General features: G+C 47.5%; 1 protein-coding gene across 5 annotated transcripts in view; it reads right to left on the bottom strand.

Moving 5' to 3' along the window:
• Window positions 1-8,123, bottom strand: part of TLE1 (TLE family member 1, transcriptional corepressor) — a 98,753-nt gene extending 90,630 nt beyond the window's left edge. For 4 of the 5 annotated variants that reach the window (XR_005825746.1, XM_040580839.1, XM_040580842.1 and 1 more), the window contains exons 1-4: window positions 8,016-8,123; window positions 7,330-7,430; window positions 5,624-5,687; window positions 5,486-5,530 (exon numbers count right to left, since the gene is read on the bottom strand). Coding sequence is in view for 4 of the 5 variants with exons in the window: in XM_040580839.1 (XP_040436773.1) it covers window positions 5,486-5,530; window positions 5,624-5,687; window positions 7,330-7,430; window positions 8,016-8,039 (234 nt within the window). In the remaining variant the exon portion in view is untranslated. Of the gene's footprint in view, window positions 1-5,485; window positions 5,531-5,623; window positions 5,688-7,329; window positions 7,431-7,580; window positions 7,657-8,015 lie in introns of those variants that run through there. The other variant, XM_040580840.1, reaches the window with a different exon arrangement.
• Window positions 8,124-14,238: the final 6,115 nt, after the last annotated feature.

The raw sequence follows: 14,238 nt of genomic DNA, 5'->3' as shown, positions 1-14,238 counted from the left end.
AGAAGGTTACCACTCATTCACAAAGTTATCTTCCATCTTACTCTTCTCCCTGCCCCAGAAGATACCAGGACATTTTTTTTTTTTTTTTGCCCATTTGAAGCAATCTGTAAAGTTTGTAAATCAACAGACATTTGGCAATGTAAGTTACAGCAAAGCAAGGGAAATTTAAAAATGTAGCCGGTAGGAACAGGTTTTCTCTCTCCCTCCATGATTATGAGGAACCTGAAATTTGGCAGACCAAGTCTAAAATGTGAGATGATCAGACGGTATTTAACATATGTACTGTGTTTACACTGTGACATACTTCAGAGATTAAGTTGTATATGGCGTTGACATAATAGATGGTATCTGACAATATGGTTATCTAAAAGCCACATGGAGACTTATTTCACACAGTGTCCTGAATCTGTCAGATAACTCCCTCACGATAATGCTGACCTTGAGCTGGAACGTGGTCCAAAAGTCAAGAAAGTTGAGGTCATTACCCTAGTCTTTCCTCCACACTCAAACTGGCAACTCTGTGGCTGAAATGGCTGCATGCAGTAAAATAAAGTACAATTTTTGAGTGAAAAGTATTATGTCCCAACCAACCTTACCATTTTCTCTTTAAAAAAAAACAGGTTTTACATGTCTTATGTGGCACTTCCAACGGTAAAATGCTCTTGAAACACTTACTGCATACTACCAAAACCTTAAGGAATCATCAAGTCTTTCATTCCAATAATTAAACTGCAAGTAGGAAAAAAAAATTAATTTATCTTCAAATCCCTTTTAACAGCACAGCCATCCTACTCAGGAACTGTAGAGAGCTAACTAAGCTCTTAATTCCCTTCTATTAAACCCACTCCTGAAGACTGATATTCTAATGAGATACCAGTAGAAGATTCTGTCCTTTGCTGTGGAACATTAGAAAATATGCCACAAAACAGTCCAGGCTGAAACAGTCATTTAACTCTTGTACAACTGGTTAACATACACAGTTTTGGAGTTTGTATACTCTTCTATAAGAGGCAAAGTACTGAATGACAGGTCTGCCTCCTGACAGGTCAGAGAGAACACAATAACCCACCCAAAGAGAAGGAAACCAAGCTGTCACTGCTGGGAGAGCTGAAACCCAGATACTACCGTAGTTTATACAGTCTGTCAATTGGTTCAGCGGCAATGAATTTTCCTTTCTTTGGCTGCCTGCCACTGAACAAAACCTAATCTTGCACCTAAACAATCCAGGTATTAAATGCACCGGAAGCCTTATCTTCTGACTTATGACATAAGATGACAGACCTGGTTAAAATAAAAAGGTTATTTTCTAATAGCCAGGGGCAGTAACCTTGTACAGTGGTATTCTGTAACACCCAACCAACGTTACATCTTGGCCCTAGCAGCTGATCATAGAATCATTTAGGCTGGAAAAGACCTTTGAGATCAAGTTCAATCTTTAACCTAGCACTGCCAAGCGTGGCACTAAACCATGTAACTAAGGTCCTCACCAGGGATGGTGATTCCAGCACTTCCCTGTCAACCTCTTCCAATCCTTCACCAGCCTTTCAGTGAAGAAATTTTTCCCTCATATCCAATCTAAACCTCCCCTGGCATAACTTGAAGTCATTTCCTCTTGTCCTACTGCTTGCTACTTGGGAGAAGAGACCCACACTCACAACACTACAACCTTCTTTCAGGTAGTTGTAGAGAGCTTCCTGAGTCTCCTCCTCTCCAGACTCAACAGTCCCCGTTCCCTCAGCCGCTCCCCACCAGCCTTGTGCCCCAGACCCTGCACCAGCCTCGCTGCCCGCTCTGGCCACGCTGCAGCACCTCAGCGTCCCTCTTGCAGCGAGGGGCCCAAACCTGAACACAGCGTTCGAGGTGCGGCCTCACCAGTGCCCAGTACAGGGGGACCATCGCTGCCCTGGTCCCGCTGGCCACACCGTGTCTGGTACCAGCCAGGGTGCTGCTGGCCGCCTTGGCCACCTGGGCACACTGCTGGCTCACGCCCAGCCGGCTGTGGACCAGCACCCCCAGGCCCTTTCCCACCAGGCCCTTTCCAGCCGCTCTGCCCCAGCCTGTAGCGCTGTGTGGGGCTGCTGTGACCCAAGGGCAGGACCCGGCACTGAGCCCTGTTGAACCTCACAGGAATGGCCTCGGCCCATCGCTCCAGCCTGCCCAGGTCCCTCTGCACAGCCTGCCTGCCCTCCAGCAGGTCAACACTCCCCCCAGTTTGATGTCATCTGCAAGAATTACTGAGGAGGCACTCAATCTTGTCATCCAGATCATCAATAAAGATATTAAACAGAACTTCCCCCAATCTGCTTTGCAGCCACAGATGTCACGGTGGAGAAGATCTGACCTGGACAGTATAACACAAAAGAGAAACTTAAGACCACACAAAACATCCTTAATTATTCTGTCCCCTTGACACATATGAAAACAATATGTGAATCAAATGCATTTAACCTAAACAAATCCTCAGGTGCTAGTCTCCTTTTCAGGTATGCAAAACTTAGTAACTATTCACCTTAAAGTAATTTCTGTGCAAACATGTAAGAATTAACACACAGCATCCTCTTAATTTCTGAGGTTATTTCTTAAAAAATAAGAAAAACACACATAGAAACAAGACACCCCCCAAAAAAAAGCCCCCAAAACCACCCAAACCTACAAACCAGGCACAAATATGCCAAAAATGATTATTTCCTGAACACTGTTCAGTCAGCAGGTTGAAATGCAGCAGCATGTCAATTTAAGTACACAGTTATGCAATAAACTCTGTGAAGTGTCATGCCAAAGCTAAAGTTGTGAAGGAATCTTTACCATGGCCATTTCTGGACTCAAATGCAACATATTCAAGTGAAAAGCTCTTCAGTAAAGCTGTTTGTGTATGGAACATTCATCCTAATTAAGTCTGTTTATAGCAACAGTCAAGTCTTGACTAACTGTTTTGGTCAAATTATAATAGAATACCAAATTAAATAAAGAGGGAAGTACTGATACAGTTGTATCAGCAGAAGTAGTCGACCCTTTCATATGCAGGCAAACTGCAACTACTTCACTTTATCATCAAAGCGGTTCTACCTTAACAGTGATGTACACAGTGTATGCAGTGTAATTTTTTGGTTTTCAATCAGCAACCCAAGCACTCTGAAGGGCTTCACACAGAGTGCAGCATCCACATAGGAGGCAGGCCTTAAAAACGTTAAAGCTTGCTCAGTGGAAAGTTTCCCCATCACTGCATTTTTCAGTAACAAAGATGTTGTCAGAAATGACAATTTTTCATGTCCCCTGATGATGCCTTGCTAGCATTTGGTTATAAGCCTTAAAGCAGGAATAATTTCAGCCTGTCAGGAGTCTAGCTAATGCCCAGTTTCCCCCTAGAGAGAACTCCTGTCAAACATAATGAGAGCTCCAAAGGCCCTCTCTACAACATAATGAGCACTTAGGCCATGCTGGTGATCAGCCAGCAAAAAGCATCAATTTGAGCCTGGCTACACCCTTGGGGCTAGACGTCACCGGTTTTTAATAAGAATTATGATTACTATCTGCCAAAAGCCTCCTCAGAACTTATTGTTAGCAGTGCAGATTCAGAAGAATGTCACCGGTAGGCTTTTTTGTTTCCTGTAATCTAAGGCCACCTACATACTGAACTGTAACACCATTTGGCATCCTCACTTCAGGCACCTAAATCAAGAGTCTTTAAAATGAAGGTGCTACTTTTATTGGAAGTTAGAATTACTTAACATGTAAAAACATAATATCTGAGATTCACATCCAGGGAAATGTATTTATGCCTTCAAAAGCTTATTATTTTCTTAACAACATACACAGAGCAAGTTGCTCTACTCTCCCTGGCTAGAACCAACATAGGTATAATGCTCTGCCAAAAACCTTAAAAGCTTCTGAAGTATCACTGCCTACTGGGTATGTAATTATAGTTACCATATATACAGAACATTAAACCCTTGCAATACACAGATGTTAAGGTCAAAGTGGAAACCTCAGTTCTGACACTCTTTAATCTTGTGGGCTTAATTGATTTTTACCTAAAGTTAATTCCTAGTACATTTACTGAAATCACACATTCTCCTGAATGATCTTCCAAAACCAACACCCACTTTGCACCAAATGCGGTTCCTATACGGACATTGGCTTCCTCACAGGTTAATGTGCCAAAAAATTGTTTAGGAGCAGAAAAAAAAAATCAAAAACCAGAACACAAAATCCAAGAAAGAAGTCTCCAAAATCACAAAGCCTGAAAAAGCCACCTTACAGAAAAACTGACTTTCTCCTACAATACAAGACACAAGAAGACTAATACAAGATACAGTACAGAACCAATTCAAACACTACTCTAGTTGTGCTGCCTTCCTATTCATTGCATTACTTTTAAAAGAAAACAAGGTGTCATAATATTTCTTCTTTTACCAGCATTTTGGATTCGAACATGCATTCCTCTAAAAAACAAGAAAATACCTACCAGCTTTGCAGACAGAAAGTTATCATGGAACTGCAATACCACCTTATCAATATTTTTAGGGGGGAAAAAAACCAAAACAAAAAAATATCAAAGAGTTCAGAGTTACAAAAGCAAAATTCAACTCTGCAATTCACTTGCTTAATGAAAGTCTTTGAATATACTCAAGATCTGAAGCCTGAACTAATCAATTTCTTCGCTGTGCCCTAGCCGGTCAGCCATGCTCTTTAATTTAATGAAACAAGAGTTTTAGATGAAATAGCACATACACATCAAGAAAGAATTGTATTGTTGCACTTTGAAATGTGTCCAACTGTGCAACTTCATCTAATGATAATTTTTTTAAAGAGGCCATCGATCTCTGAAAGACTTATTGTACCAGCATTTTGATGAAAAAGTGAATGTCAGCGTATCTACAGAATACTTACACCCTGCCATTAATGCTTTATTTGGCAGACAATGACTACTCAATTGAGGGTCCTCTGGGCTGAGCAATCATTTAGCTTTTCTTCTCTTATGAGGTCCTTAGTGTCTTGTTCCAGTTCAATACTCTTTTTATTCACCATAATAGTGGCCATAAGTGTGAATTTTATGGGAACTTGCAAACTCATAGTCATAACTAGAGCTTTCCAAGTCACTGATCTTTTCATACCTTTGAATGGCAAGGATTGGAGCAACTATCACTACATATGCTACACACGCATAAGACCAGTTCTACACATCAAAGGCTCACTAACAAAATAAAACCACATAAAGCACTGAATTATATTTTTGAAACCACGGACACAAGACCTTTCCTATTTTTGCCAACGTCTTTCACGACCAATACCAAGAAAGCCTTGTCACTCAACCTAATCTATACATCATTTGACAGCAGGTAGGCAAAGGTTTACTAATCACAGCTACAAATCAGCCTATTGATTCAGACACATGATATAGTCACCCGAACACAAAGAGAACAGCTACATTTAAATGCACTAGACAGACTGCAGATTCTGTGGTTTAGAAAACAAAATGCCTTACCTGTTTGTGCATTTCAATGTTTAATCCATACGACATTTCATAATACTGCAAATAAAGGAGCACACGTTATTTTCTTATGCTGCTTTACATTGTATTAGGAGATATTTACCGAAATAAAGAAAAAACAAATATACTTACCATCACATAGTGCCTCTGCATTTCTGTCTTTTCGCTTGCCAGTTTCTCACATTCCAATTTAAGGCTACAAAATAGATCACACTTTAATATAAGTGTTATGTCACTTGTTTTGACATCTACCTACTTCATTTGTATTTTAACAGATACAGTTAATTAAAAAAAAAAAACCAAAACTCATTAACACACAAATGCAGACAGCAAGACCCAACTCATTCTTTAAACAGAAACACTGAACAGGAAATGTAAAAGGTATTTCATGGGTGCTGTATGAGACCCGAACTGTCTCCAGAACCCAAACATATCCAATCTTCATGCTTTGACAAGGAGCTGCCATGAAGTGCAACAACTTTCAAGCTATAACAGGATCTGAATTTCTTCGAAGTACTTCTCAGTAGCAAAAAAATTAGTATTTCCTTGTATACAACACTTAGTAAGTTACTGCCAAGTAACACCACTCAGGTTTACAATTACAGCTTGAGTATGTCTATAATTCTTAACCTTAGGTACATTCTAGCTAAGGTTATCTTGCCCAGAGCTTGAAAAAATCAGTAACTATCATTTACTTGCAAGTTTGGTTTGTATTTTTGTTTTGACAAATGAAAAGAAGTCACATTCAGCACTTGCTATCTCATCACTAACAACGATAAAATTCTAACTAGTTTCGCTGAGGGCAAATGCCTCGACATCGTCTTTGTTCTCTGGCACACTGATGAATTTCTTTCTTTTTTTCTTTTTTTTTTTATGACACTAGTAAAGGACCGAGGGAACATTTGGTGTGTAAGCCCGCATTTTTCACTTCCAGCTGCAACAACAAACGTTTATAGTTTACAATGCACTTCTAAAGTAACAAATGGCTTAAACAAGTTAACGATTTAGGCTAAAAGTATCGCAGGTAAGAAAGAGGAAACCTAATCAAAACAAAGCAACTTCTGGCTGGGAAACCTGCAAAGCTCTTACTCCTACACAGGCCCTGCAGGTGCATGTAAGTACAAAATTGGGGAAGATTAATGCCCCTTTATACCAATTGCCCTGTGTATGCAAGACCCCACACTCTACTAAATCTCTGTAGGGACCTCAACAGCAAGCACAAAAGCAACAAGAACGTCTGAAGGACACAGCACAACAGACAGGAACACATGCCACAGCCTCAGTGGATTCACGTCAAGTTTGTATGAGTACTCCAGTACTTGTGTGCTTTAACAATCCTTCTCGGCTCTTTAAGCACTGCACGTTGGCATTTTATTAATAATTGCATTAACACCACTCGCAAATGAGCAAACATGAGAATTAGCTTCCTTAATGCTCTGTGCCGCAGCACTAGCGCAGGTCTTCCCTCGACATAATTAAAAGAATCCTCCACGTAAGGACCCCTCACAAGTTGTTTGTTTGTTTAACGCGTACAAGCACCGAACCGCTCCAGCTTCGAGAATACCGCCCCTCGCAGCTACCTCGGCAGGAGGGCGCGCCCCGGGCAGCACCGCCCTCCCGACCGCCCCGTCCTCCGGCACCCCTGGCCCCGCCAGGGACCGGCTTCCCCGCGCCGCCCCGCACCAGCCCGGCCGGCGGCGGCCGGTGGTGCCTGGCCCCGCGGCGGGGCCCAGCCTCGACATCGCACGCCACCGCCTGGACGGGGCCCTCCAGTGCAGCCCCCCGCGCCCAGCCGGGGCTGCGCCCCCCCGGCCCCGAGGCGGCCCGCCGGCGCTCACCTGTGGTACTGCGCCTGGAGGAACTGGAACTCCTCCTTGATGCGGTCCAGCGACTCCGGGATGGTGAATTTGAAAGGCTGGCCCGCAGCCTGGTGCGGGGTCTGGCGCAGCGGCGGCCGGCACGGGAGAGAGAGGCATGTTCAGACACGGCGCGGCCGCCCCGCAGGGAGGGGCCGGCGGTGCCCGCCCCGGCAGGGGCGAGGGGAGGGAGAGCCCAGCCCGCCCCGGGGCGCTGCGCACACGTTACCCACCTTCCCGTCCCTCATCTGTGGGGGGCGAGGCTAACCGCCCTGGGGGAGCCGCTCCGGCCCCGACCCACCCGCTCCTGCCGCCGCCGCTGACAGGAAAGCGGGGCGTGCCGGCTCCTCCCCGCGACCCCCGCCGCGGGGGCACGGCCGCCCCGACCCGGCCGCCGCGCTCGGCGGGGAGGGGGACGCGGCCCGGCCCGGCCCAGCGGCGACTCCTCGCCGCAATTCCCGCGGCAAGTAAGTTGCCCGCGGAACAAAAGGGGTCGGGGGCGGGGGGGCGGCACGTTCTCTCGCTGGCCGCGCCGCTCCTCCCAAGAGAGGACAAACTTGGGAGGGCGCCTGCCCCCCCGCAGCCCGGCGGGGGAGCCCCGGCGGGGGCAGCGCCCGGACCGCCCCGCGCCCCCAGCGCCGCCGAGCGTCCGCCCCGTCCGTACTTACGGGGTGCCGGCTCTGGGGGAACATGGCTCCGGCCGCGGCGGGTCTCCCTCGCAATGCGGTTCTCGCGGAGAGCCGCCCGCCCTGCCCTGGCTTCACGCCCGGCGCGCCGAGGGGGGCAGGAGCGGCGATACCGGCCGGCCGCCTTCCCTCCGCCGCCGCGGGGAGGAGCGGGGCGAGGCGCCGCTCAGTGCCCCCGCCGCGGGAGCATCCCCCGGCCGCGGCGTCCTTTGTTGCTGTTGTTCCGGGAAGGGCTGGGGGTGCCCGGGGAAGGCGGGCGGGCCGCGCTCGGGACGGTCACAGCCGCTCCGCGCTTCCTCGGCGGCGCTGCGGCCGGCGCCCACAGCGCCCGGGCGCGGCGGGACGGGACGGGACCCGACGGCGCCCGGGGAGGGGATGCAGCGGCCGCCCCGCCGCGGCAGCGAGTGATCTCCCTCTCGGCCTCGCAAGTTGCCGGTGAAAGTGTAAGGCCGAAACCGCGGGCGGGGGCGAATCCTCTCCCCACTTCTGCCCCTTGCCGAAAGGGGAAAATCCGGGCGGAGGATGCGGGACGCGGCGTCAGCGGCGGGACCGTCGCAAGCCGGTGGGACGAGAGAAAGTCTCCAGGGAGGGCCGCGTTGCTCCCGGGCGTCGGCGGAGGGGCCAGGTCATCGGCAAGAGACGGAGCGGCGAACAAGGAAGGAAAGCGGCAGGAGGGCGGGGAGCGGGGGGGGGGGGGGGGGGGGGCTCTGCACAAGCGGCCCCGATCAGCGCAGCTCCGGTAAGTAGCACATGCACCAAACGCAGGAGGGCAGAGGAGGGGGAAGCGCACAGGCAGCAGAGACTCTTCCGTTAGTTGCAGAGGGGTCCCTAGGACAAAAGAAAACCGAAACCCCTCAAAATGCTCGCTGGCCCGTCCGGCCAAGGCGCCCGCCCCGTCGGGAGGGCAAACAAAAACGAAAAAAAAAAAAGCGCGTCCGTATCGAGGCTAAATCAGAGGGCAAGCTTCGTGCAACGGCACCACTGCAGCCTCCTCCGGGCGGGCGCGCATCGGGGAGCTGCGTGTCTCACCAGAGCGCCCCAAGCGCGGTACATCGCGGCGGCAGCAGCAGCCGCATCCTAATCCTCCGCCGCGCTGCCCCGCCGCTTCTTGCCGGCCGGCCCAAGATAAAGTTCTTCCCCAGCTGAAAGATGCGGACCCGAGCGGCCGGAAACGCCACCGGCCCCTTCTCCTCCTCCCCTCCGCACCGGCCGAGGGAAAGGGGACGCTGGGTGGCCCCGCGGGAGGTGCTCGGCGGGACGGATGCGCGGCCGAGGGGGACGCGCCGCGCTCGCCCGCGCCGCTTACATTAGCACGCGGTTTCACACTCCGCCAGCTAACCAGCCGTCCTGCCCCGCCCACGCCGCCCCGCGGGGGGGGGGGGGCAGCCGCCGCCGCCGCCCAATCGCCGGCCCGGCACCAACGTGGGGCCGTGACGCGCCCCGGCCCCGCGGGCCAATGGCGAGAGCCCGAGTCCCGCCGCCTCTCAGCCTTTCGCTGGGAACCGTTTCTGGCGGATCGGCAGGAGCGCTCCGCGCCGGCCAATAGGACGGCGCGGAGCGCGCGGAGCCGGCGGGAGGAGGGGGAAGGTCGGTGGGAAGGAGAGTGGAGAGGCTGAGCTGTCAATCAAAGTAACGTGGGGCAAGCGGGCGGGCGAGGAGGGGCGGGGTAGGGCGGCAGCCGGCGAGGCGTGCGTGCGGCGCCTGCGCGCGCCCTTCGCCTGGGTCCGCGGCAGGGCGGGATGGCGCGGGCCGCTGCCCCACTGCGCGCGGGGTCCGTTTCCCGCCAGCCGGGAGCGCGGGCGCGGCGTGATGTTGGCCGGCGGGGCCGGGCCGGGCCGGGCCGGGCAGGCGGGCGCGGAGCGGGGCGGGGCGGGGCGGGCTCTGCGCCGCCAGCGCGCGAGAGGCGGCTCTCCAGAGGCCTCCGTGGCGGGGCCCCCGTGCCTTGCGTGCGGGCACTCGTCACCGTGCGCGGCCGCCATCTCGTGCCATTAGCGACGGGGACGCACAGCCCGCAGCACAGGGCCGGCGCCGCACCCAGGCAGGGTCTGCCGGCAACCGGGCCCACGGAGCGCGGGGAGGGGGCGCCGCCTCCGCGCCCTGAGAGCCTCCCTTGCGGCTCGGGCGGGTGGGTAGGCCCCTTCCCCCGGCTCGGTACGTGCGGCGGTGCCGGTGCGTGCCGCGGCACCTGCTGCCGGTGCGCCCCGCTGTAGGAGAAGCGCTGTGCGGAAGGGTAAAGCCTCAATGCCTGCTGCCATCGGTCAAAGCACCGACCGAAACGTTGGCTGGAGTGACGCTCGATCAGCCAGAAGCAATCTCTTGTGGAAAATTGGCTTTTTTATAAGAGGGGCCCGCTAAAGGAGAGCTGGCAAGAACTTTGCTGTTGTAAACGGCTTACAGTCCTGCTTGACGTACAGGAGGGTCAAACAAATCCCAGATGCTCCCGGTATGACTGCTGGCATGACACAGCTTGCAGTGGGAACTATACTTCAGAGCGTGTCCTCTGTTGGTCACCACCTTATTCATAGCAGGATTACTGGATAAAATGTGAAGTACTGGTACCTTGATACTTAATGCCTCAAGACATATTTATACTGTTAGTGTACCTGTACTCTACCTAAAAAGAGGCCTTATAATGTTGTATCACCATTTAAATACAGGAAGTGTCATTTTATAATTGCATTTTCTTACAATCTCCCATCAACGTTCACTAGAGACACTTAGAATCCTATTATGCTTCATCTTGTATCCTAGAGAAAGAGCAATCTGTGTTCAAAATTTGATTTGAAATTTGATATGTTGCAGTATCAAGGCATAGCTTTACATACTCAGTGCTAATTTCCATACTACATTATTCCCAGTTTTACATAGAAAAGACCAAAGGAAAAGAAAATTAAACTCCCTCAGACTTTTAGAGTGGTGTTTGGACTTCATTCTGGGACTAGAAGAGTTTTGATGCTGAAAACAGGTGCATGCTGTGCATGTGTCTGTGTGCATGTGTATGCGTACACATAATGGTGTCTGTACCTATGTGTGTGTACGTGCACATATATCTTTTGTGTGTGAATGCATAAATGAATACAAGGACTCGTAATGTTTTATAAGAGATGAGGCAAAATATCCTTGATAATGACCTTTGGTAGACTGTGGTTCCTAGGATAGGAATGTAAACTTGTCTGGTGTTCTGCCTGCATAAGTAAAGCTAAAAAGCTTGCATTCTGTTCCCAGCTCTTCCCTTGTAGTCCTGGACAAACCAACTCCCTGCTCTGTTCATAGAATTGGAAAGCTTAATTAATTAGTGCTTATAAAGTACTTAGTTCTTCAGATGAAACATACCATAAAAATGCAAGCTTTTAGTATATACTTTATGCGTGTACCTAGTAGCTATGGAGTCTGTAATAATGTAACACTTGCCTAACTTTGGTTGTACTTTGCTTAACCTGCTGGCATGAGTTGTTAATGTGATACTACCACGACCACTGTGTTTTGGAACATAAACAAAAAGCTTTTTTTTTTTTTTTTTAATTACTTACCTACATGAAAGTTGAAATGTCTTGTAATCTTTATTTGCCGTCATTAAAATGTCCAAGGCATGTTTTAACAGAAACTAAAAAGCTTTATTTTCCTGATTTTTTTAAACAAGTGCTTTTAACCTAGTTAGATTCTGCAATCAGACTCAAGGGCATTTTGAATCTCCTCCATTATAATTGGGATAGAAGAGCTGTAAAAGCAGTAGCAGAATCAAATGTGATGATTTTGGTTTTTATTTTTTTTCCAAATGAGAGCCACTGATGTTACATACTATGAACAATAACCCACATGATCTGGTACTTCACTAATTTATAGTGCATTGTCATTGGCTGAATACAGCATTAAAATTTCCTCTTTGTTAGATGGGTATAAATTAGAATTAATTCCAGAAAACTGAATGTCTTCATTCCATGGCGATACTTACTATTTTCACCACTGAAAGGCCATAATATGGCTACGCATGTTTTATAGAGCTGTATTCAACTCAAGGTAGTATTTTATAATACCACACCATTATGCCACAAAACTGTACATACTCTACACACTTCTCAAACTGCACTAAACATAATTGTGTTTAAACCTTTGTCTCGTGCTTTAAAAATACAATAAAAACATTACCTTCAGTATTAACCCCCCCCCAAACCATTCTGTTTAACTATCCATTCAACTCTGCTGTTTGAAATCAATTGTTTTTCACTGTAAGCATTTAATGTAGTGTTCTTACCTCGTGTAGCAAAGGGCCTAATCCTTTTGCATTGACTATGTACTGAAAACTCACACTGGAAGCAGTTGGAGCTTTGAGTCAAAAGAAGCAGTATTGGATCCGAAATGTAGTGTGAATATATTGAAAGAGTTTCAGATGTAGCATCTGTTCTTCAGGGAAATGACGTATTGTATGATGTTCTGTTTACCACACTGTTTATATTTTTTTCCTTTCCTCTTAACAGTACTATTTACAAGCAATATTTTTTAACTTCCCACAAACTGGCACATAGAATAAAAATGTTGATGATGTTAATCGCTAGGATTTTGCTACAGGTGGGTGGAAAACTGTTCAGCAAATTTGTGATTTATTCCACTGTTCTACCTACACAGAGCAAATCAGTCGAGAAAGCAATTATAGAATTCAATAGAGTTTATGCTTTCAGAGTTTTAGATTGAGAGATCATTGGATTTTCAACTGAAAGAGAGAGTACATTTAAAAATTATATATATGTGCATGGGTGGAGGGAGTTGTTCTATTTTTGAGTATTTTTAATGGCAGGATGGCACAGGTGGAATAGAGAAAAAAATGTATAAGAGTCATACAGTGCATGTGGTATAGTAGTGACTACCTATACAGCTGCAAGAACAATAATTATTATGAGGATATGCAAAACAATATCACTTTTGAAATATTTCTGTATGTATGAAGTGCAAATGATGTGAGCAGGGTAAAGCAATTACATTTCTAATTATTCGCTATCTTTTGGCTAATAGCCACTGCATACCCTCTTTGTAATTTGATTTCTTTTTAATTAGTAGCTTTCCTTGTAGGCAAGATTGTTCAGAAAGTTGCGCTGGGTCATTTTATCATCATGACTGTATTCCCTTCCCCCATTCTTTCAACCTTAAAAATTTCCCAAGTCAGATTAAAAAAAAAAAAAAAAGCCAGTAGCAGATCGTGCAGCAGTAAAACCTCAAATAAAATCAGATCCAAAGAATCCCTTGTGGTTTCACACAATATGGTAAAATTAGAGATTGCAGGAAACCAACAAAATTAAACTGGGAACATTTGAAGAGAAATGACCAGGCTTTATGAAAATGACACATTGACTGGCCAGTATGTTTTTTTATCAACAATTTCTTTGTTGAGGCATAGATGAAAGAAACCTGCATATGTTTTCGTTTTGTTCTAAGTCTAACTAGAAAATTACATCCAGATGTTTAATAGGCATTCTGTTGGGTTTTCTGCATTGATTAGATATGTTGGTACTGTTTGCTTACAAGTGTAGCTGGATCATTAGCTAATGCAAAGAAATGTTTGTAGCGAGTTGCTAATTAGGTCTTTTGGAAAGTCTCCATACTCAGGAACAATTTGTACAGTGGCCAGAAAAACTTGCAGTACTTGAGAAGTCGCTTTCCCTTCTGTGTCTGGGAAAAAACAGCCCGTTGCTTTCCCTAATCTTCTTTTGCCTACAGGGATTGCTGCTTGATCCCAATGGGTTGAAGTGCAAATAAATTAGGAAGAGACCACACACACACACGCACACACATGCGCACGCACGTATGCACACACATACACATGCACGCATGTGCACATACACACACAAGCGTGTGCACGAGCACACCCACCCCAATCTGGTCTTTCAGTCAAAGTGCAGTCAGACAACCTTACAAAAAGCAAACCAAAATTGAGTGTTTAAAACTAAAATGTGTTAAATTCTCAACCTTCATGTTATCAAATACACAGCATTTTTGAGCATACTTTAGAGACAGATGGGGAAGTCCTTTATGATAAATGAGTGTACTTGAATTCATTACTGTGGTACTTATAATTAAAGTAGCTCTTTCACAACTTCACTACTTTTGCAGGGTACTTCAAGACAAAGCCTAGGGGAAGTGTATACACGAATGACAGAGGGGTGAAAGAGGCGCAGAAGAACTTTAATCTTCTGTGTTTTGTTAAGTCTAAACA

The sequence above is a fragment of the Falco naumanni genome, chromosome Z (assembly GCF_017639655.2).
Source record: "Falco naumanni isolate bFalNau1 chromosome Z, bFalNau1.pat, whole genome shotgun sequence".
NCBI classification, from domain to species: domain Eukaryota; kingdom Metazoa; phylum Chordata; class Aves; order Falconiformes; family Falconidae; genus Falco; species Falco naumanni.
The sequence above is the reverse complement of the archived record's forward strand: the minus strand, read 5'-3'. Positions and strand labels throughout refer to the sequence as shown.